The sequence below is a fragment of the Phocoena phocoena genome, chromosome 15 (assembly GCF_963924675.1).
Source record: "Phocoena phocoena chromosome 15, mPhoPho1.1, whole genome shotgun sequence".
Lineage (NCBI taxonomy): Eukaryota > Metazoa > Chordata > Mammalia > Artiodactyla > Phocoenidae > Phocoena > Phocoena phocoena.
The window spans coordinates 3,793,423-3,816,941 of NC_089233.1; the positions used below are offsets into that span (position 1 = coordinate 3,793,423).

At 55.6% G+C, this 23,519-nt stretch overlaps 1 protein-coding gene across 1 annotated transcript in view; it reads right to left on the reverse strand.

Annotated features, from left to right (window-relative positions):
- TNRC18 (trinucleotide repeat containing 18) overlaps positions 1-14,841 on the reverse strand; it is a 79,862-nt gene extending 65,021 nt beyond the window's left edge. Inside the window, exon 1 of the mRNA XM_065892882.1 lies at positions 14,655-14,841. Coding sequence (XP_065748954.1) covers positions 14,655-14,841 — 187 coding nt within the window. The remainder of the gene's footprint in view (positions 1-14,654) is intronic.
- Positions 14,842-23,519: the final 8,678 nt, after the last annotated feature.

Sequence of the window (23,519 nt, forward strand, 5' to 3'; positions counted from 1 at the left end):
GACAGCACAGCCCCACGGGCTGCACCCCAGGGCCTTTTGCACCTCAGCCTGGAATCCATTCCTCCCTCCACGTACTGCAAGTTATCTGTATACTCCCGTCTGCATATACCTCACTCCCTTCTCTTGCAGCCCAGGTGACAGGGAACGAATGTGGGCCTTCCGTCACCAGGGCCCCATAAACTGCAACCTGCCCCACCCCCACCCCCTTTCCTGACTTATTTTTTCCACCGTGCTTATCACCACTTATCAGACCATATACACATTAGCTCCTCCTTTATTGTAGTTCCTTGCTTATTGTCCCTCTCCACCCACTGGAACAGGAGTAGGCAAGATTCTTCTTGAAAAGGGCCAGATAATAAATACTTTAGGCGTTGCAGGCCTATTCTACCTGCCTGACAATACTTAAAACTACTAGGCTTTGTCCAAGTGAAACTTTATTTACAAAAAACAGGAGATGGGCCAGATTCGGAGGCAGTTTGCAGACCCCTGCCTTACACCATCCCCAGTGCCCCGCTGTGTACCTACACTGTACACAGTAGGTGCTCGATTAATATTTGTGGGTGGGAGGGAGGGGCAAGGTCACAATCAGTTAGAACTGGATGAAGGACGAAGAGGAGCCTTTCCTGGGCCCTACTTCACAGCCAGCGTAGGGCTTCAAGGCTTCACTTCATGCTGTCTCTAATCCAACCACCCCCATGCCACCCTCCCCACGAACCACCCACCCCCACCATCAACTCTGGGAGTGAGAGATTCTTGTCCCTTTTACAGATGAGGAAACTGAGGCTCTGACTCCAAAATCTACACTTTTCCACTCAGCCACAGAGACCCTGTTTTCATCTCTTCACTCCCAAAGGCCCCCTCCACAACCAAACAAGAAACAAATGTGTTTTCCCTTCCTATTTTAAAACGTTTTGGCCTCGCAAAGAACTGCATTCCTTAAGAGGTCACCAAAGGCTATCAGAGCATCTCATCGGCATGATCAGATCAGGGTTATCACCCAAGAAAAGAGCCCATTCTAGCCCAGAGCACAGACATGTGACTTGGCCGTTTCTATGACAGCCGCTGAAAATAGTCCGAGGACCCTCTGGATAAAATGACCTTCAGACTCCCATTCATCCCAAGATTTCTGTAATATCTAAGCCAGAGCAGGGGTTAATACCCTGTCTCTTAAAGAAAGAGCCTTATCGTTCAATCAGAACCCCAGGCAATTCACAAATGAAGAACGGTAAATAATGGCCAAATTCAGGAAAAAGTTAGTATCGCAAATACCGAAACAGGATGACATCATTTTCATCTATCAATCAGCATATTTTTAGTTTGCTTGTGGGCCGGGGGGGGGGGGGGGGGGGGGGGGGGGGGGGTGGATCTGTGGAGCAGCAGAGGGAGGGTGAGGACACAGCCAACCCATCCCCAGCTTTTGGAAAGCAAGTCAGCAGGCTGGCAAAGCCCAGACCCACTTCTGGGGGTCCCCCTCAAGGAAACCACCTTTGTGGGCAAAGATGTACTTCTTCGGATGCTCGCTGCAGCCAAACTGATGGAGAGATTTACTGCAATCCCAATCCAAACCCCAGTAGGGGCAAAGGTTGGGGGAGGGGGAGGGGCTGTGAAAATTGACAAACTGTCCCTAAAAGTTACATAGGAATTGAAAGTCGGGTGAAAAATTGACGCGATTTTTGCACACCCATGTTCCTAGCAGCGTTATTCCCATTCACAACAGCGAAAAGATGCAAGCAACCCAAGGGTCCACTGGATAAACGAAATGTGGTCTATCTTTATACTATGAAATATCATTCAGCCTTAAGAAGAAAGGACATTCTGACCCCTGACCCAACATGGATGAACCTTGAAGACAGGATGCTAAGCGAAATAAGCCAGACACAGGTCAAATATTGTTATGATGGCACTTCTAGGAGGTCCCTGGCGGAGCCAGATTCATAGAGACAGGAAGTAGAGGGTGGGGGCCAGGGGCTGGGGGAGGGGGATGGAGGTTAGTGCTTCATGGGGACAGAGTTTCAGTTCAGAGGATGGGAATGTTCTGGAGATGATGCTGGTGGTGACTGTGAATGGCGGTGACTTGACTGATGTGAATGTACTTTATGCCACTGAACCGTACACGTAAAAATGGTTACGGTGGCAAACCTACCTGTACTGTACTAGTTAAAAGAAGAAGTTATATAGAAACACAGAAAATCAAGAATAGCCGGGGCAATCTTCAAGATGAAGAATAACGTGGGAAGACTTAGGCTATCAAATACCAGTAATGCAGGTGGTGTGATATGGGCACATGGGTACACGAAAAGGCCTATGGGGACAGGACGGTTAGGAAACAGGCCCACCATTGCGCGGGGTAGAAAAAGGATGGTCTTTTCAATAAACACTGCTGGTCCACTTGGACACCCATATGGGAAAAGCCATGAATCTTGACCCCCTACTTCACACCATACCTAAAAATCCCTTCCAGGTACACTGCAGAAAGGCAAAAGGCAAAAGATTCTAGAAGAAAACACACTGGAAAATTCCTTCGTGACCCAAGGGCAGCCAAAGCTTTCTTAAAGACCACATTAAAAAGCACTGACCATAAAAAAAAAAAAAAAAAAAAGCACTGACCATAAAGATAAGACGGATATACTGAAGTACATGAAAATTAGGAATGTCTATTCATCACGTGACGCCATTAGGAGAATGGAAATGTGAGCCACCTCATGGAGAAAGATCCGTGCCCCACTGAAGGGCTTGTATCCAAAATATATAAAGAATGCCTGAGAATCAACAAGCAAAAGGCAGACACCACGATGTAAAAACGGGCAAGATGCAACAGGAGAGTGGCAAATAAGGACGTCCAAGTGTCCAGTAAATCCATAACAAGGTACTCAGCCTCATAAACCATGGAGGAAATGTGAATGAAAACTTCTGCACACCCACCAGAAGGGTTAACGTGTCAAAAAGGAAAAATGGACAATATTAATACATGGCCAGAGGGAGCATAAATTAGTACAACCGTTCTCAAAGAGTTTGGCAGAATCTAGAAACCTTTCTGACCCAGCAACGCCCTCGCAGGTCTGCGCAGAAAGATCGCATATTGGAATTCAAAGATCTTCTCACCAGTAATCGCCAAAACTGGAAAATAACCCAAATGTCCAACAAGAGCTGGATAAACAAATTGTTGCATTCTCACAGGAGGCAACCCCTTCAGCCAGGAGAAGGCACTACAGCGACCAGGGCAGGATAAATCTCACCACCTCACACCCAAGAGAACGCACTATATGCTTCCACAAGCGTGAAGGGCACCAACAGACAATTCAAAGCAGGTGGTTTAAGCCAGGTTGGGGTCACCTTGGGACAGGGTGACAGAACAGGGCACCTGGGTTTCCTTCGTAACCTGGTTGATTCCGTTTGTGAAAAAAATAACCAAACTGTACGTTTATGATCTCTGCTTATTTCTGTATGTCCTTTAAGCCCCGATAAAAAAATATCCTTTAAAAAACTGAGCGCAGAGGGAGGCCAATCTGAGCACGAGCGTGAGTAATTTTCAGGGAACTCTCACATTAACAAAATTTGCAAAAACAAAAACAAGTAAATAAATAAAAATGAGCCCAGCAAGGAAAAGGGAAAGAGAAAGAAACATTCTCATTCATACCCCATCTCTCCCCAGCCCCTGGCTTTCTCGCCAGAGAGCTCATGTCTGGCCCCTAGATCCCACACTTCCTGGCTGTGTGACCTTGGGGAGGTGACACAACCTCTCTGAGCCTTACTTTCCTCTAAACTAAAATCGGGAGTTCCCTGGTGGTCTGGTGGTTAGGATTCCGGGCTTTCACTGCCGTGACCCAGGTTCAGTCCCCTGGTGGGGGAACTGAGATCCCGCAAGCTGCACGGTGTGGCCAACAAAAAAAATAATAAGAAAATAAAGCTCTCACCTTTAAAAATAAAGTAAAATGAAGGGCAGACAAGAAAGGAAAGAAATTGTGCCTGGGGCCGTGCCTGTGTCCTCCGCTTCACGGCACTCCCCTCTCCCCGAGGAAGGTGACACAAGAAGACAGACCAGCAAGGCTGAGGGACAGAGCTAGAGGGTGGGGGGCTTACTTTGCACATTCTTGGTGCTGTGACTGGGCCACAGGACCTGTGGCCACTGCCAACGTCCCCAAGCTCCCATCCGTGCAGTACACGTGGCTGAGAATCTTGAGCTGCAGAGGTTCTTCCTCTGAGCTAAGCAGAGGCTCAGAAGCCACCAGGCCAGATCGACCTGCCCCGCCCACCTAGGAGGGGAGGGGTCCAGCTGGGCCTGAGGGCTGGCCCGAGGGGCTTTATTCCTCCAGCTCCCTCATCCAGGCTAAGTGTTACCTCCAGCCTCCCTCCCCTCCCGCTGGAGCCAGCCCTCACCCCAGGACGGTCGGATATCCCAGCAGGCACCTTTTAGCCGCCCAGACCTCCCAGCTCCTCCCCAGCAGAGGTCACAGCAAGTGAAGGGCAATCTGGGTTTAACTCCAGCCCCTCCCCCAGCCCAGAATCTGGGCCCCCTGTAGGCTAGGACTTTGCCTTGCTCCCACCAGACACCCAGACCACAAAGTAGGTGCTCAAATCTAAATAAAGGGGATCCCAAGGCAGCCCAGAGCGGTCAAGGCCTCAGCCTTGCCAATGATATGCAAATGCATCCACCCCGGCCTCGCCCCAGGGCTCCAGACTTTCTCAATTCTAAAGCAATTACAGAGGATTTCCCCATTGATTTCTCTTCCCCCTAAAGGAGGTCCTGGCCTAGAGGAAGTAGAGATAGGGATGGAGGGAGGGCCTTCTAGGAACTATGGGCCAAAACCAGGGCAGTGTCCTAGTGGGGAAGGCGGAGACAGAGAGGAACCAGGTCTCTCCGGCACGGGGCCAGGGGAGGAGAGGCAGCCGGATCCCAGGGCACTGAGATCTAGTATGACAAATCCTTTCCCAGAGGACTCCCCTGGCGGTCCAGTGGTTTAGACTCCACGCATCCACTGCAGGGGGCACCGTTTCGATCCCTGGTTGGGGAACTAAGATCCCACATGCCAAAAAAAGAAAGAAAAGGAAAAAATCCTTCCCCAGGTGCCAGAACACTCACAAAAATGGCAGTAACACGGTTTTTTTTTTTTTTTTTGCGGTACGTGGGCCTCTCACTGCTGTGGCCTCTCCCACTGCGGAGCACAGGCTCCGGACGCGCAGGCTCAGCGGCCATGGCTCACGGGCCCAGCCGCTCCGCAGCATGTGGGATCCTCCCGGACCGGGGCACGAACCCCTGCCCCCTGCATCGGCAGGCGGACTCTCAACCACTGCGCCACCAGGGAAGCCCAGTAACACGGTTTTAAAAGGAAACATTACTGCGCATGAATGGAACCCTTGAGGGTCTTAGGCTGGATTCTCAGGGCTGGTGTGGGGACCAAAGTGAAAATGGGATCTGAGTACAAATCCTCATCCTTAAAAGGTACACTCAGCTCTTGGAAGAGGGGCGGCCAAGTTTAAACTCCCTGGAGGCTGTTAACAGGACTCCAGCCTGGGAGACTTAGGAAGACAGAAAGGAAAACCTACAGACACTGTCAGAAACTTCCACAATGGTCAACAAGTCCCCCCCTTGGATCCCAGTCTCATCAGCTTGTTAGCGCCTCTTTCTTAAATATGAAGAGACACCAGAGAACCAGCCAGACACCTGCAGAGTCTCCAACGTGAAAGACAAATGAACAATAAAGACCCAGAGGAACAGAGACCATGCCTGAAAGAAGAAAACTCCAGAAAAAAATATAATTAATATCCTGCAAGTGATGAGAACTAATGTATCCATGAAACAAGAACAGGGTGCGATTGAAAAAATAAAAGGACTTGCCTAGTGGCACAGTGGTTAATAATCCGCCTGCCAATGCAGGGAACACGGGTTCAATCCCTGGTCCTCGTCCGGGAAGATCCCACATGCCACGGTGCAACAAAGCCCATGCGCCACAACTACTGAAGCCCGCGCGCCTAGAGCCCGTGCTCCAAAACAAGAGAAGCCGCTGCAATGAGAAGCCCGCGCACCGCGACAAAGAGTAGCCCCGCTCGCCACAACTAGAGAAAGCCCACAAAGCCCACGGGCAGCAACAAAGACCCAACGCAGCCAAAAATAAAAATAAACGAATATTTTTAAAAAAGAGAGGAGCATCCAGGTTATAAGACAGAGCTCCTAGATATTAAAAATATAACTTAATTAAAAAATCAAACTGCACAGTTAGAAGACACAATTGAGACCATCTAGAAAGCAGAAGAAACAAAGAGATGGAAAATAGCAAAGAAAGTAGAAGAAACGTAGGTGATCGTTCTAGGAGATCCACTAATAGAGGCACTAGAAAGAATAGCAAAAATGGTGAGAAGTAAATCATAAAATACCAATAAAATTGACAGTAATTCAAAAAGTCTTCATTTAAAATGTAAAAGGTAAGCACTATTACTCGTTTTACATGAGAAAAAAACTGAAGCTTACAGAGTTAGGTAACATGTCCAAGGCCATGTGGCAAGTGGAAGAGCATGGGTAAGAATTTCAGAGCCAACGCTCTATAACTATTACATGGTTCTAGAAGATTTTAGGCGTTTGTAAAAGGGAAGACAAAAAGTTCACGTACGAAGATCAAGAATCAAAATAACACCACACCCTCAAAAGCTGCTCTGGAATTTAGAAGGTGATGTTGCAGTTTGCTCAAATGATTTCCAAGATGTCCATCAAGCCTGAAGGTAAAAATAAAGGCATTTTCAGGTATACTAGGCCTCAAAAAAAATCGCCTTCTGTGTATCCTTTCACAGAATGCTACTGCAAGATACGCTCCGCCAAAACAAGGAAAGCAGGAAAGAGGAAGGAATGAGAATCAGGAAACAGGAGATGCAACACAGCACAGAGGGACAGTGAGTCTGCAAAGGCCCAGCCACCAGGCAAACCAGACTAGAGGAGGAAGAAGAAAAACTGCAGGAAGGAAATCTCCAAGACGCAGCTCATCCAACAGATCTAACCAAATGAAAACTATACCAAGAGATGAGAAGACAGAGATTCTAAGAAATCCCTGCAAATGGGGGGAAAAAAGAGGCAATTAATAACTCAAGGAAATAAAGAAATGAATTTTATTATATCACTTGGCTCAAATACAAACATTTACAAATCCAAAGCCATAATAATAAATCTGATCTAAACAAAATTGTATTTCGGGAATTCCCTGGTGGTCCAGTGGCCGAGACTCTGTGCTTTCACTGCCGAGGGTCCAGGAGGGCCCAGGTTCAATCCCTGGTGGGGGAACTAGGATCCCACAGGCTGCGTGGCATAGCCAAAACAAAAAACAAAACAACAACAAAACAAAACTGTATTTCACAAATATTGGGAGGAGAGAGGAAGGAGGAATGGGGGTGGGGGATGGCGTGAGGCAACAACGACAAGCAACATTTACTAAGTGCTTATTATTATCTGTTTGTTTGTTTGCAGTACGCGGGCCTCTCACTGCTGTGGCCTCTCCCGTTGCAGAGCACAGGCTCCGGACGTGCAGGCTCAGCGGCCATGGCTCACAGGCCCAGCCGCTCCACGGCATGTGGGATCTTCCCGGACCGGGGACGAACCCGTGTCCCCTGCCTCGGCAGGCGGACTCTCAACCACTGTGCCACCAGGGAAGCCCAGTGCTTATTATTTTCCAGATACTGTTCTAAATGCTTTACATGTATTAATGATTTAATCCTCATAACAATCTCATGAAGTAGGTACTATTATTATCCCCATTTTACAGATGAGAAAATCAAGGTAGGAGAGGTAAAGAAACTTGCCTATGGTCTCACACTGATAAATGGGAGAGTCAGGATAGAGACTTGGACAGTCTATGCAAAATCCTCATCTTCTATAGAAGTCAATAAAGAATCTCAAAATCTAAACAATAACTAGCAGTAGAAGCAGGGAATTACAGAAAAATATGGATGAAAAGGCCAAAAAAGAAAAACAGCCAAGAGAATTTAAAGGGGGCATCAGGAATGGGGAGACAGGAGGCAAGGGATTGCTGGCTCTCCTTATAATCCTTCTAACACCATCTGACTTTTTAAACGACACCTAACTTTAAAGTTTATACTCTGCATAAAACAGAAGTGTATACTTTCACTAGGTGAATTTTACAGGATGCAAAGTATTCCTCAATAAAGCTTTAAAAAATGAGGGAAAAAAAGTGTTTAAGATGCAGGCACAGGGACTTCCCTGGCAGTCCAGTGGTTAAGAATCTGAGCTTCCAGTGCAGGGGGCACGGGTTCAATCCCTGGTTGGGGAACTAAGATGCAGAGCGGGTGGGGGTGGGAGGGATGCACGCTCAATTAGGTACTACTACTCACTCACCAGAATGAATAGAATTTAAAGCAACCGACAATATCACGTGCTGGGAAGACAGGGCACGGACTGCACAATGGTGCGACCACTGGAAAGCTCACAGCTACAAAAGGTGAATCTACACATACTCTGTGACCCACCAATTGCAGTCCTAGATACTATCTACACAGCCAAAGAAATGTGTACCTACGTGCACCAAAAGGACACGATCATACCAGCACTATTCATAGCAAACACTGGCAACAACCTAAATGTCCATCGACAGACAAGAGTGATGTGAACTCTGCCGTATTCACGAGGTGGAATACTATTACAGCAACCAGAAATCAGTTACTGCTTCACACCTCAGATACGGATGAATCTTACACGCTGGTGTGAGTGAAAACAGCTAAAAATCAAAAAGGACAGGCTGCGTGACTCCATTGACAGAAAGTTCAAATACAGGAAAAACTAATCTAAGGTAACAGAAATAAGAATGAAGTTGGGTGTGGGGTGGATGGTGACCAGGAGAGAGCAGAGGGAACCTTCTGGATGCGGGAAACGTCCCGATCTTGAGCTGGCTGGTGGTGACATCAGTGTGTTCATTTTGTAAAACTGCAAGTACTGACCACTCAAGATTGAAGCGTTTCACAGAGTATCCATTCCACCAAAAAAAAGGAGAATAATAAAAATAATGTGTTCCAGTTGGCACCCTGGAGTCTAAGGAGCCTGTGGACCATACAAAGGGGCTACATACACGATTTCAGAGGTCCTCAGAGAGGACCAGACTAGAGCCAGGGATTCGTGAGTCACTGGTTAAGGGCAATTTTAATTACAGCAATCACTTTTACTGTAACTTTTGCACAGGGCTATTCGTACGCTAGGCACTTCAGTACCATTAATGGACCCATTTCACAGATAAGAAAATCTAGGCTTAGAGTCATCACCCAGTAAGTGTAAGAGCAAAATCCGACCTCAGCCCCGAGGCCCTCCTGCCCCTGGCAGTTATCTGGAGATTGCAAGATGAACCTAAGCTGGTGCATAAGGCCCAGAACATGCAAAATTATTACTGAGAGTGTGTGAAGCAGGTTTTTTATTCTGGGCTGAGGGTCCATCACTTTCATTAGCTCATAAAAGAACCTGGGATGCAGATGGTGAATGCATTCACGGCATGCAAACATGGTTTGTTTTCGTGATTCCGATCAAATGGCCTTGATTTCCTCCAAAGTCAGATGCCAGGCCTCTACGGGGCAGCTGGCGTGCCAAGGACCCCTAGCCCTGAGGGCCAAGACCGGCCACTGGCCAGGGGTCCCCACTGCCCCTGGGGAGGCCCAAGACCTGTCTTGAGCAGCAGCTCCCACAGGTGCCCTCAAAAGCTGGGCTGGGAAGTAAAGGACAGGTGAGGTTCATGATGGGGGTAGATTCTGGGTGAAAGACAGGACCCCACATGACCAAAGACAGGGCTCTAAGGGACCACCAGGTGACAGTTACGTGAGATCAGGCTGCAGACTGGTCCACGCCAGGAGCCAAGATCACCCCGACCTGGCCACATCCAAATCAAGAACGCTCGATCACCAGCTTCTCCTCAAACCTGTTCCTCCCCATTCCTCCAGAAGTAGCACTGACCAAAAATCCATTTGCTGTCCTCCTCATCTGCCCCTCCACATCGATCTCAGCAGTCCCACCTCCAGCCTTCCTCCCTGGTCACTATCACCTCCCTGACAACCTCCTCACCACGGACAAGTTCCCTCTTCTCTCCTGTCTACCGATCTCCAGCAATCCAGATTAATTTTGTTAAATGCCCATTTGGAAATCATTTCAAACTCAAAGTCTGAAACAGTTCAACTAGCAAATAGTCCAACTGCCGTATGACCTTCCCCAGGTTCAGCAATTGTGAACTGCTTTCTCACCCTACGTGACAGGGTGAGAAGCTCATTTATTTGAAATCATTTGATTTATCGTTGTCTCCCACGTCTAAAAATTTTAGATATTGTTTTTTTTCTTTTCCTGAGCCATTCCTGAGAGTACTTGCATTCATCAAGTCCCCTGCCCCTAAACATTTCAGTGTTCTTACTTCGCAAGAGCAAGGACGTTCTCTTACATAATCACACTACAGTGATCAACTTCGTGAAACCTGATATTCACTTGATGCTATCGGCTAATCTACAGTCCATATTCCAATTCTGTCAATTGCCCCAGTGATGCTCTTTAGAGCAATTTCTCCCCTGATCCGAGATCCAATCGAGGGCTATATATGGCCTTTTTGCTGTCAGTTTTTTCATCTCCTTCAACCAGGAACAGTTCTCAGCCTTCGTCTTGCATGCCACTGACATTTTTTAAGAGTCCAGACTAGTTCTGTAAAATGTCCCTCAATTTGAGTCACTCCCTCCATTTAAAACCCTGCCTTCTCATTCCTCAGAGTTTGAAATTCCAAGACCTCATTACTGGCCTTCAGGGACTTACAGGGTCCCACACCCCCCTCCCCCTCCCCCCACCCCGTCCACCCTCCCCCTCCCCCCAGCTCCAGCCATTCTCAGGGCTCACAGCCCCTCACCACTCCGGCCAAAAAAGTCCCTCGGTATTTTCTTTCCCTCACAGTCTACCTCTCTCTTTAAAATGACTTCCTTCGCTGACTTATGTTTACTGCCTGGCCCCCCACACACTAAGATGGGAGCTCCAACGACGGCAAAGATTTTTCTGTGTTTGGTCGCCGCCGATTCCCAGGGCCAGAGCAGTGCCTGGCACCCAGGAAGCACTTGGAAATCTGAGTAAATGAACAAGTGAGGAAAGAAGACAGTGCTGAGGCTGAGAGCTAAAGAACCAGGAGGCTCAGAGAGCCAGGGGGCTGTGGAGGCCCTTCCAGATTCTAGAACATTCCCCAGGCCTTCCCTATGCCTCTGCCCAGACGAGGATGCACCCAGCAAATCTCCCTTATCTTGGGGATCACATCACTCCACCAGCCAGTCCCAATGATTAATCTTCTTAAATCAATCTCAGTAGGTTGACTGGATTCCAGAGATAGAGCTGATCAGACCCTGGAGAAGGCCCACAGCCCGCTATTGTCCACTGGCCGGTCCGAAGTGCAGGGCCTCCCCATTCTGATCCTGGGTTCCCACCACCGACTCACATATCCTCCAGGGGCCAGCCCAGGGTGTGGGGTCAGGGAGAATAAACATCCAAGCACAAAATCCTGCTAACAGCTCTTTAATTGCAATGGTGAGGGCAACTGAGTCCAGGCCTCCCAACCCCAGAACAGAGGAGCAGGTCGACCAGGTGTTTGTCACTTACTTGCCCATTTCACCGACTGCTGTGAACATTTTCGGGCTCACATATCTATCAATACTCAAGATCACTGGAAAGGTAACCGGGACCCTCTATCCCAAACCCCATTTATTCCTGATTTCACCTCCTCTTCTGCAGAGGAAGGAACCATCCCTCTGCACCCGGATCCACGATGCAGAAAACTGTCTCCCAACCCCCCTGTCAATACCTGCTTGAATAGGGTCCCAGCCACCACCCCACAGCCAGGGTCCCTTCCAGCTGTGAGCCCTCCTGGGGGCAGCTCCCTCAGCCATGGAAAGCTGGATTCACCCGGAGTTCCCGCCCACGCTGGAGTCCAGAGGTAACTCGGCCTCTCCAGCTGTGTGACCTGAGGCAAATAGCTCAGCTTCTCTAGGCTTCCCAGTACAAGCATAAACAAATAAAGATGTGGCTGATAACGCTGGCGTGACTTAGGGAGCTGACAGCCAAGAAGGTGATGCGCCTTAGAAGCGGAAAATTTACCACCTGCACCCCGCAAGAAAGGCGGGGACGGGTGCTGGGTTGAGAAATTTGTAAGCCTGCCCCGCCCCAAGCAGTGAATGGGGAGCAGTTCCCCACCGCCTGGCTAATGGGATGAGCACCGGGCTTGGTCTGGGCGTTGGCCCAGGGTCTGGGGGTCCCTAGGTCTCAGTGCGGCCACTCGACCGGCGGGGATTAAGAGGCAGCGTCAACCCCCCACCCTTCCCTGCTGGGTGAGCGAGCACCGGCCTGAGCGGCGGCGCTCCCCGCGCCCGGCTGCTCTTTCCTCCATGACCTCAGCCGCCGAGCACGCAGAACTCAGGCAGGTCCTAACTCACAAAGCGCAGGCACAGGCCTCTGCGGCCACCTCCCGCTGGACTTCCTCGTCCTGCCTGCCCCTCCCCCGAGTCCCTTCCCCCCGTGCCTCAGCCTCCCCATCCACCTAATGGGCATTAGGTGGCCTGGCTGCTGCGCTTGGGCTCGGCGCGGCCCTGGCCCCCTTGAGTGGTGGCTGTTTCCCCGGCTGCTTCTCACTAGAACACTTGGCCGCTGCCAGGCCCCATTCAGATTGGACACCGGGAGTCCACGGCGCCCTCTCCCAGACTCTCGGAAGGCGAGTGAAGGCCCTGCCAGCCAGAGTGACTGGGGTCTCACTTCTAGGCCACAGAACCCTGCCACCTCTCCGGGCCGGGCCAAGCGACCTTAAGGGCGCAAACACAAAAATGACCGCGGCCTCTGGGCGCGCGCAAAAGGGAACAACCCGACCGGCCCTTTGTACCCCAGGGCCGCCCCCCAGCCCTTCCTCTAGGGTCTCCGGCACCCCTCCCTCACCGGAAGCGCACCACTTGGGAGAAAACCCTAGCCCTCTGCGTGGCCGGCCGGGCAGAGCTCCTGGGGGACACGCGCACCCCAAGGCCACGACCCGGTCCTCGCCCCCCCACCCCCGGGCAGGCGGGGATCTTCGCGCTCCCGGCCCCCCCGACCCCGTGCGTGCCCCTCCCCCGCCTGGCGCCTCACAAAGGCCCTTTGTCCCGCCGAGCCCTGGGACTCTGGTCCCTGAAAAGTTCCAAGAGAAAAATCAAAGAGAGGGGCAAAAACAGCGAGTGCTGCCGAGCGGGTTGGGTCGGTGCGGCAGGGCCAAGGCGGCTGCTGCGGCCCAGAGCTGTCCCCTCCAAGACCCCAAGGCCAAGGGAGCGTCGGGAGCTCCCCGAGAAATCACAGGAATCCTACACTACGCTTTGTTGTGGGAGAGGTGGATTTTTTTTTTTTTTTTTTTTTTTTTTTTTTTGCGGTACGCGGGCCTTTCACTGTTGTGGCCTCTCCCGTTGCGGAGCACAGGCTCCGGACGCGCAGGCTCAGCGGCCATGGCTCACGGGCCCAGCCGCTCCACGGCATGTGGGATCTTCCCGGACCGGGGCACGAACCCGTGTCCCCTGCATCGGCAGGCGGACTCCCAACCACTGCGCCACCAGGCAAGCCCGAGGTGGATTTTTTTTAAAGTTGAAGCGTGGGACGCCAGGCACAAAGCTGGAGGCAGCCGGGGGAGGAGGAACCGGGTTTTCTGCGGCGGCCGAAGGCAAGTCTGGAGGTCCCCGCGTCTCCCTTCCCACCCCGCCGGACTGGAGCGGCCGAGGCCCGCGTGGGGCAAGCTTCTCCCTCTCCAGTGTGGTCCCCACCGAGCCTGGGCAGCCCCTCTCGGGAAAGGGCAGAAGCCACCGGGCCTTCTCGGACACCTCCTCCCGCGCTTCCATGTCAGACCCATGGTGTTCCCTCCGCCGATCGTGCCCCGCGGATCCGCTCCTGCGCCACTTCCTTCCCCTAGCTTCGGGATGGCGACCGCCCAGGATCTGCATCCCTGCCTTCCCGCAGGAAAACAAGGGGTCCCCGGGGCCGGGGTTGCTGCCCTCCTTCCCGGGGGTGTGGAGGCGGGGGGGTGGGATGAGGGGTCTCCCAAGGGCCGCCGGCCGCCCGCCCCCCGGAGGCCGCGTTCCCAGGGCTGGGGTCTTCGTCCGTCCGCACCCTCAGACGCCGGGGCTGGCTGGAGACCCCGCACGAGAGTTGAGAAGCTAAGGAACGAACCCAGGCCCAGGGCGCCTGAAAAAACATTTGCCACAAAAACTATTCCGGCTCTGGGAGAAGATGTCTCAAAGGGTATGGAGTTGGTCTGTTCTTTTCTCGCCCAGATTTTGAAAACTCCAGCCCAGGCTCGAGTTGCAGGAGCCCGGGGTTTGGAATAGTCCCTGGTGGCTCCGGTTTCGGCAGACTCGAGCGCCTTGGGAGGGCCCGAAGCGCCGGGGAAGGCAGCTGAGTCGCGCGCCCCTCTCCACCGGAGCCTCCAGACTGGCCTCTGCCCCGGGCCCAGGCGTCTCCCCGGCCCGGGAACTGAGCCTGCCGGCAACCCATGGGCACCCAGTGAACCGGCCGAAGGAGAAGGAGAGGCCGACCCCCCGTTGCGAACGCCGGGGGGGGGGGGGGGGGGGACGGGACGACGGACCTAGCACTTTCCCCGGGCCTCCCTCCCAGGATCCCGAGGAGACTACTGGGGGCGGGCATCGCGCAAGGCACTTACCCGGGTGCGGGTGGAGGTTGAGGCCGGCCATGTACTTCCCGGGCGGCAGCGCGCCAGGCAAGCCTGAAGCGGGCAAGCGTCCGGCCGTGGCGGCGCCCACGCGGTGACTGTCCATGGCCAGGCCGGACAGCAGCGGCGGCGGGGGGCCGTGCACAGACCGCGGGGGCCCGAAGTCTCGGCCATCCATCCTCCGCGGGAGTGCCGCGGCCAGCCCCCCACCCGGCCCGCGGGCCTAGTTCAGTGGGACCTAAAAGTTCGGCCTCGACGTAGTCCCAGAGTCCTCGGGCGGCGGGGGCTCCGCGGCGTGCATGGCGGCGGCGGCCAGCGGGTCTTGCGCTCGGCGGCGGGCCTGCGGCCCGAGGCGCACAGACGGCCGGTGGTGGGGCCCCTCCGGGCGGCCAGGCGGAGCTGCGCGAGGCGGCGCACAAGGCGTCTTGGCGGGGAGAGGAGACGGGCCGCAGAAGAAACAGAAGGGGGAAAAAGAAAAAGGAGGGGAAAAAAGAAACAAGTTCAGAAAGTCGTCTATGCCGTTCGGGGTCGGGGGCTGCCGATGTCGTGGCCAGATATGAAATCGGGAGTAGCCCCTTTTCCATAAAAAGTTAAATTCCATGTTCCTTCCTTCGGCGGCATCGGGCTCACGGGCAACGGCTCAAAAGGTGGCCGGTGGCGCGCTACGCCCCAGCCCAGACTCTGCCTCGGCAGCTCACGGGTGCTCCCGAAACTGGGGAAGGTCCCTCGGCCGCGCCCCGAGCGCGTCAATACAAACCTCCGAAGTGTGTTGGATTCCTGGGCGTCACATGCTCCGGGGTTTCAAACAGTGAAACCTCTCCATGAGCAGTTCGAAATGTCTCCCTAAACACTATGTAACTATCTTATCTGGAAAGTTTAATACTTAACCTTTGGGAGCCCTTGTCTCCCTTTTCTGAGTTTGGTTCCCCTGAGCTCGCCCCGAGCCTCGGAATTAGTAGTTTTTTCATGAAAGAGGGTGCTAAACGGGTTTATTATTTTTAAAGAGACTCATCGCCCCCTCTTGCCACCCCCCTCGGGCCACTGTGAGTCGCAGAGCCTAAGTCCGAAGAGCCGAGACGTGGCATTCTCGCCCGAGGACTGGAAAGAATCCTTCAAAACAAGCTTTGGTTTCATTTTCCAGCGCCCTGGCCTGGGAATCCTGCGGCCCGAGGACGTGGCCTGGAGCGGGGAATTTGGGGGGCGTCAGAGGGGAAGGGAGAGACTCAAGGGTCTTGCTCCTACCCTAGCTTGCCCCCAACCCCAAAAATAACCTACAAAGAAAACCTTCGCGTCGCGGGCCGACCGAGGGGCGCCTCCCCCAGCGTTGGGCAAATCCCCCTGTAGTTCCAGTATAAAGCTGTTTATTTTAAAGATTTGCCGATTCCCGTGGGGGCGGGAGGCGGTCTGGGAGCCAACCCTGCCCTCGCTCTCCGTCTGCCCTCAGCAGCTCGGATTCCTGATTCCAAGAGGCCCGGGCGCTCCTAGAGCCACCGGTCAAGCCAAAGCCACCGGCTCCCGGGTGCCCGCCCTGCTCCCCGCGACCGGCGGCCAGGCCCCGGAGCTGCAGACCCTCTCAGCCGCAACCCCCCGGCGTCCTCCAGCCTCCCTCCCCAACTTTGCTAAGGATGCTTATTTTAACCCGGTTTTGGTTACAAACACCCCCTCCCTCCCTCGCTGCCTCCCATCAGGCTCTGGTTACCAGATCCGCGTTTACTTTAGAAAAATCTTAGGATCGCCACATCCGAAGATACATGTCAGGCGATGAGCTTTCCGTGATTTATAAAAAAAAAAAATTCTTTGTGTAGCTTTCTTTTAAAAGCCAGCGGTTCGGGTCATGCCCCAGCGCCCCACTTTGGGGAAGTCGGGGTGAAGCCCCCCGGAACACCCTTGCTCTGGTAGAGAAGCTGGCTCGGTCATCTGCGGGCTCTGCTGCGTTCTCCCTACTTTTCTTCCCCTGTTAAATGCAGTTAAAATGGCTGAATTCCGGCTTTTAATTAAAAACAGCCTATAATCGAAAACGTCTAGGCGTCCCTGGCTCCCCCACCGCCTGCCGGGAACCGAGAAGGGAACCGACGCCCCTCGGCCCGGTTGGGCGGGCTAGAGCAGGGCTGGGGGCTCAGGTGGGCGCCCGGGGTGCAGGGACTTGCCCCCACCCCTCCCGGGGCACCCCACCACGCCGGCCCTGGTCCCCCGATTCTGTCCTCGGGAGCTGGAGAGCTGAGGGTATCCCCGGCGCACCCCGAGGGGCGAGGCGGGGTGGGGGGCCATCTGGAGAAGTTTGGAGACCATCGCGCCCGGCCAGGGGCAGGCGGGTGGCCCGGCGGCGTACCTGGCGCGGCAGGGCTCCCGGCTCCAGGCGACGGCGACTCCGGTGGCGGCCCCGGCTCCCGGCGCGGCTAGGCGCCCGTGCTGCCCGCCATCCCGCGGCCGCTGCTCCCCTTCGCCACCCGCAGCCGCCTCACACTTTTTGCCCGCCTTTCCTTTTTTTGGTAGAAAACCGCTCCCCGGGCCGAGCGCTCGGCGCGCCAACTCCTCCGCCCTCCCGCGGCCGGGCTCCCGCAGCCCCCGGAAAAGCCAGCTTTCCTCCCGCCGAGCTCCCCGCTTTTTAATAAAATCCAGGTAGCGCCGGTTTAAAGAATCCCAAATCTCCATATACAGCCCGGGATTGGAAAAGGTACATTACACAACCCCCCTTTCAAGTTCCTCTCGCTGGATCTAAAAAAAAAAAAAAAAAAAAAAAAAAAAGCCGCGGGGGGGCGGGAAAGGGGAGGGTGGGGGAGGGGAACACTCTACGGCGAAGAAACACGCATTGTTCCCGGGTGCCCGCCTCCCCCCCAGGCCTGCCCCCGGCCGCCACCCATTGGCCGCGCGCGCCGCCAATCACGCGCATGTAAACACCTTGGCCCTCAGCCATCCCTATAAAACCAATTACGGACCAAGGGGCTCCAGCAGTTTCTAGGCTCCCCTCGGTGGGGCTGAATGATCAAAACTGGTGGTGAGAATTTTTCCGGGCCGTTTCTAGGCAGCCCTCCCCCTCCACCAGCTCGGCCCCCCCCCCTTCCTCCTCCTCCTTTTTCCTCCCCCCTCCCCCAGCGTCTGGGCTGAGTGATCAAAATAGAGGAAGATGGTTGTCGCCGCAATCCAGGGCTTTGCAAGGCGCAGTTTAATGGGCCGCCTGTCAGCTTCCTGCTCGCAGGAGGAGGTGACAAGCCGAGCGAGCCGGGAAGAGCCAGAGGCCCGGCGGGCTGCACCCCGGGCCCGGGCCCCCGGCTCCCCACCTCCCCTGGGGCGCGCCTTCTACAACGCGCGGTGGAGACGCCAAAACGGACAAGGGCTGCTTTTTCCCTCCTCCCCCCACCCCACTTTAAAACAAAGCAGCGATTCATTCCCTCCCCGAACTGCGCGGTTGGGTGGGATGGGCAGGCGAGAAGGCGGTTTTCCTTGCCCCGGTCTGCGGGTTCCTCCCTGAAACGCGGTGTCAGATGGTTACTGATTAATATTTTGGAGAGGCCGCGGCGGCGGGCAGCGGGTGAGTGTCTAATCTCCTAAAAGGGGTTCCTATAGAAACGCGGGCCAGGGCGCGCCCCCCGCTCGGCCCCGGCCCGGGCTGCGGCGCTTTGCACCGCGCCCCTCCCCAAAGGCTCTCTTTGCGTGGGCGCTCCCCTCCCTTTCTCCCCCCCCAAAAAAAAATCAGAGCAGAAAAAAGGATTAGATCGGCTGAGCGCGAACTGACTCCCTCTCGATTCTGACATTTCAGCCTATTAGCATTTCTCCACGGGGCCTTCTGAAACCTATTAAAGTGTAATATTAAAAACCTCTTGGCTGGGGGCCTCTCTCGCCTTCCATCCGCCGTGCCCCCTCCAGGGAGGGCGAGACCGGGGGGAAAAAAAAATCTGTTGAGCTCAGAGGAAGCGGCAGCCAAGCCCAAAAAGTGCTTGGCTGGCCGCGGCAGCCGGAGGGGGAGGGGAGCCCCAATCCCCCAGACTTTGTACTTTTATTTTGCGCTTTCAGCAAAATCCTTTCTGGGTTGAGTAGCCGGGAGCTGCCCGCGGCAACCTACTTGGCTGCGGGCACGAGGAGTGCGGATGCGGTCGGAGGGGCAGCCCTAGGGGCCCGCTCCCTCCGCAGCCCCGCAGGGACCCGTGCCCGGCTAGGCATTACGTACCCTCAATAGGAAGCTTGGAGGGGCAGAAATCCTTGGCGATCCTGCCTCAGAGAGCAACCGCGGTGATTAGATTTTAATTAAAACTAGAGAAGCCCGCTCTTTCGCCCTGCGCTGCGGACTCAGCGTTTTCGCATCGTTTATTCTTTTTTTTTTTTTAATCCATTTTTAAGGCAACTTTTCTGGAGGGGGGAAAAATGAGCTAGTTAGCGCCCATTCGTTCTATTTTCTTTTCGCCACTTTTAGAAAAAGAAGGGGGGTAGGCTTGGAGAGCGAACTGGGGGTGTCTAATTTAATTCCAGTATAAATTTGAGGAAAAAAGTTCAGCCTCTTGAGGGCAGTTTCAAGTTGCCCTTCCTGGAGCCTCCTGCGCTGGTTTCTAGGCTGCCCTCTTTTGGAAGCTGGAGCTCTGCGGGGCGGGGTGGGGGGGGGGAGGGAGGAGTGAGAAGGAAAGAAAGCCACGAAAATAGCCGGAGCCGAGGGGAACAAGCGGCGGAGCAGGGCACGCAGGTCTCAGTAGCGGCCGGGGCGGCGGGAGGCTCCCGTTGCAGCCCCGGGACGGCCAGAGCAAAGACGGAGAGGAGAGGGGGGTTAGAGAAAGGAGGTATTGTGCCTTGGGGGAGGGGGGTGACTGCAGAAGATAAAGTAAATGCAGTTGAGCTGCAGGAGGCTGCTGAAAGCCAAGACTGGGGAAGGGGCCGTGCGTGGGGTCGCACCCCGGGTGGGCGCAGAGTGTCCTCTAGTCTTATCCAGAGGCCTCTGTGGGTTCCTAGTAAACCCTCCCACTCCCGAGCCCCCATCGCTCAGTATTCAGACCCCAGACACTGAACCTCCATTCCATTATCCCCTGTCCCGGGATCTGGAATGTTTTTCTTTGTTTTAATAGAGCTCAAGCAAAAACTATGTATGTTGAGAGAGTTGGGGTGGGGAATACAAAGGACTTGCAGGGTGGAAAAAACCAAAAGCCTATTTTTATAAATGTTTAATGTTTTCACTCCTGGATGCTCAAGACGTCGTAATTTTGACGGCAGGGTATGTGTGCCATAAATCATTTAGTTGCTAATAAAAATTCTGCCTGTTTGCCCTGGATTTGCCAATGGCGTTTGCATTTTCCAAGTGTGCGCCTGGATGGAGTGGCGAACCAAGCCTGCATTTCATTAGGGCCGAGGTTCGGGGAAAGCGAGGCCCCCTCCCCCACCCATACCCCGGGTCTTTGTGGGCTGCAGCCCCCTTGCGCTCCCCTCCCTGCACATACCCGCACCCGCGCGAGCCGCTGCGCGGCCCTCCCGCCAGAGCTCGCCCGGGTGCAGGGCCTGGGAACGCGTAGGTGGCGGCGGCGGCTCCCGGTTCCCGGCCGAGCAGCGGGGCTCCCCGGACAGACCCTGCGCGGCAGTGCCGGTTCTCCGAGCTGCAGCTCGGGTGGGGGCGCAAGCCGGCTACGCCGAGGAGCCACCCGCCTCGGACGACCTACGCGCGTCCCGATCTTTGCCCCCTCCCGGCCCGCGCCCCGCTGCCCGGGTGCCCGCAGTCGCTGGGCAAGCAGCGGCCGGGAGCCATCTTTAGGGCGGGGGACGGATCCCAAGCCGAGTAGTGGGCGCAGCCCAAGACCCTCGCCATTCGTAGAGGGCATCGGGGACACGCCTGGCTGGGCTTCAGGGTCTGGGGAAAGAAACACCCTCACCGCTTTGGTGGCCACAGAAACGTAAAAACCAGGCCGGGGCGCCCTGAGCGGAGCGGATAACAACGCGCAGCCCGCAGTCCTCCCGGGTCCCGCCGCCATCTTCCACTCCCTCCCCCCACGTATTTGTGTTTACTCGGCAAGATCCGTGGCCAAAAAGAGTGTGTTGACGCAGTGTGTGTGTATGTGTGTGTTTTGTACTAGCTGGGCGGAAAATCGGCTGAAGGGGGGAACCTCCTTGCAACCCCAAACCTCAGTTCCCAGAGAACCCGCCCAAGCCAGCGCTTTTGTCCGCGGCCATCCTGGGCCGCCAGAAACGAGGCCTTTTGTATATTCCTAGGCCTCCAGCTCCGTGGACGCGGCCTGACTGACAAAATTATTTCGCTTTGTTTTAAAACCCAAGGACAGGCCAACCTTGGATTCAGCTCTCCCTGACGACGCCTTTGTCACTCGCGGGCTCAGTCCCCAGCGCCGCGGTCAATCCTGTCCTATTCAGGGCCGAACACGGCGCTCCCCGGAATCCTGGTGTGGCCGACCGCTTGGACGCGTTCTCCCCCACCCCCTTTCCCAGAAAAGAAACCCGCATCCTTTCCTAGGCGAGGACACCCGAGCCACCTCCTCCCGTCGCCCCGAACGGCCCTTCGCGGTGGGGACCGAAATCCCCGCGCCTCCACCGGCCTCCACCAGCCTCTCGGTGAAGGGAGCCCCGGGCATTCGCCGGCCTCGGCTGCCCGCTCGGGAAGCCGTGACGCTGTCTTTTAAGCGCCAGTTTCCAGGTTCCAGGTCCGACAACCAGGGAGCTCCTGGCCCGGATGCCGCTAAAACCCGGAGAGGCCCCGCCCGGGAAAGCCAGGCTCGCCATCCCCTTGCTGGGACGGGCCCAGTCACGACTCAGCGCCGAGCCGAGGTTCGGCCAGCGCAGCCGAGATGCGTCCCGACCCGCCAGAAAGACCCAGGACGCGGCGCCAGAGCCACGAAAGCCGCAGGGACCAGGGGGCACGGCGGGCAGAGCCTGGACCGAAGTGCCAGGCCCGGCCCTGGCAGATCCCGGCGGCTCTCGGCTCCGCCTCCGGCCCTGGCCTCTTCTCCCGGCCGGGTCGGGTCTTCCACTCTACTGTTTGGCTCTAAGGGAGACACTCTCCGTGCGCAGGGTGCTGGCTGCGGCCATAAATCTCGGCGCAGGGCCCTCCTTCCCGCTGCACGCACGGGTACTCCCGGTCGTCGACCCCGCGTCCCTACCGCACCAGATGCCCCGCTCTCCAGGTCAGGGCCTGGGCGCCCCGAGACTGCGCAGGGAATCCAGCCAGAAGCTTCCCCTTTCACCAGAGAGGGAACGGCCCTGTCCACTTGGTGCCACCATCTTCCATCCCCGCGGTCACCGGACCCTGAGGTGGCCTGGGCCTCACCGCATCGCTGCCTAGGGTAGGGGCGCCCGGACAGGGTGCTTACTCCTAGGAAGGCTAGGTGAGGCTGGGATGGGCACGCGACTACCCACCTGAGCCCCAACTCTGGCTCTACCTGTGCCATCGAGGGGCGACATCAGGGTCACAGTGGCTTCTCAGAACTCAGCCTGCCACCCCTCTCTGCAGACCGTGCTTTAATCCTGGGCCATTGTTCTGCCCTTGGAGCCCTCTGAGGGCGCACCATGCGGGGAGGGGGACTTTTGTGTGTGTGCACGGAGGACCAAGCAGGGTGTCTGCAGGCGCCGTGCCTGTAGGTAGGGCCTCATCTGGTTCCCCACCCGGTGCCAGCCCATCTTCTCCTCCTTGCCGGGGACACCTCCGGCTTTTCCCCGTCTGGCCCCAGTTCGGCACCCCGGTCGGCCACCCGCTTTGGCGCAAATAGGCAAACCATCGGGAAAGCAGGAATTGGTCCGGCGCTGGTAGCAGCCTGGTAGGCGCGGCAGTCTTTCTACCCCGGGTGGGGGGAGGGGCGTGGGGGGATACAGGGGTGCAGATCCACACAGGATGTATTTGCAACAATAACGCTTAATGTCACCAACTTTGTCTCTTTACCAGAGGGGCGGGGAACAGGCCTTCGCGCTGGCGACCTGCGTCATGAGGTTTGGTCTGTTGATGGGGACAGCCACCTCCGAATCACCTCTTGCTCGGGACTTCGGGTGGGGACAGCCGCGGAAGGGGGAGGCATTCACCCCTTCTGGGCGCCTCCCGAGAGCCTCGCTGTGCCAGTGACACGACGGCAAACTGGCACGTGGCAGATGCCGGAGGCGGAGGGTTTGGAAACCTTGCTGGGAAACACTCACCCGGGGAGCTCCTTCCTAGAATTTCTAAAAGCACATGTGGAGGGACCGACGCCCTCTGGCCGAGCCCAGGAGAATTTGAGCACTCGCCCCGGCGGCGGAAACGCCGCCTGGGAGTGGAGAGGCGGCTCAGCCACATTCCAGCCGCGCCTCCCCCCTGGGCCCCAGCCCCGCGGCGCCCCAGGAAGCGCCTCCGAAAACAAAGCTCTGCGGTTTCAGCCCAAGGTTAAAGTCCACCGTGAGCATTTTCTTCCCCCAGAATCCAAGAGCGATTGTGTTTCTCCAAATAAACCACCAATAAATCAGCACTGGGGCCGCCTGCTGAGGAGCTCTGCTGACCTTGGGGAATGGATTTCCTGCTAGACCCGTCAAGAGGACAGGCGTGGGGAGAGGGACACCATGCCAGCCGTGCCCCCTCCAGAGAGAAGCGGAAGAGGCACTGACTGGCCAAGGGCATTCATGGGGGGTTAGGTGGTACTGGTGTGCCCGGAGGGGACGGGGCGGCAGTGCCGGCTTGTGGGGATGTTACCGTGGGAGGTGGTCGCTTTGGGGGACGCTGACTGCGTGTTCACTGAGCGCCCAGGGTCCCCGCCCTGTTCTAGGCGCTGGGAAAGAGACATGAGGGACAGAAAAGGCCTCTTTGGGGGCCTTCTTTGTCCGGGTGTGCCTGGGTGTGTCCCCAGCCAGTCTGTGCGGTGTGACTAATGGGATTTATGTATGTCAGCACCAGGGTGACTAATGGAGGGCCCGGCAGCA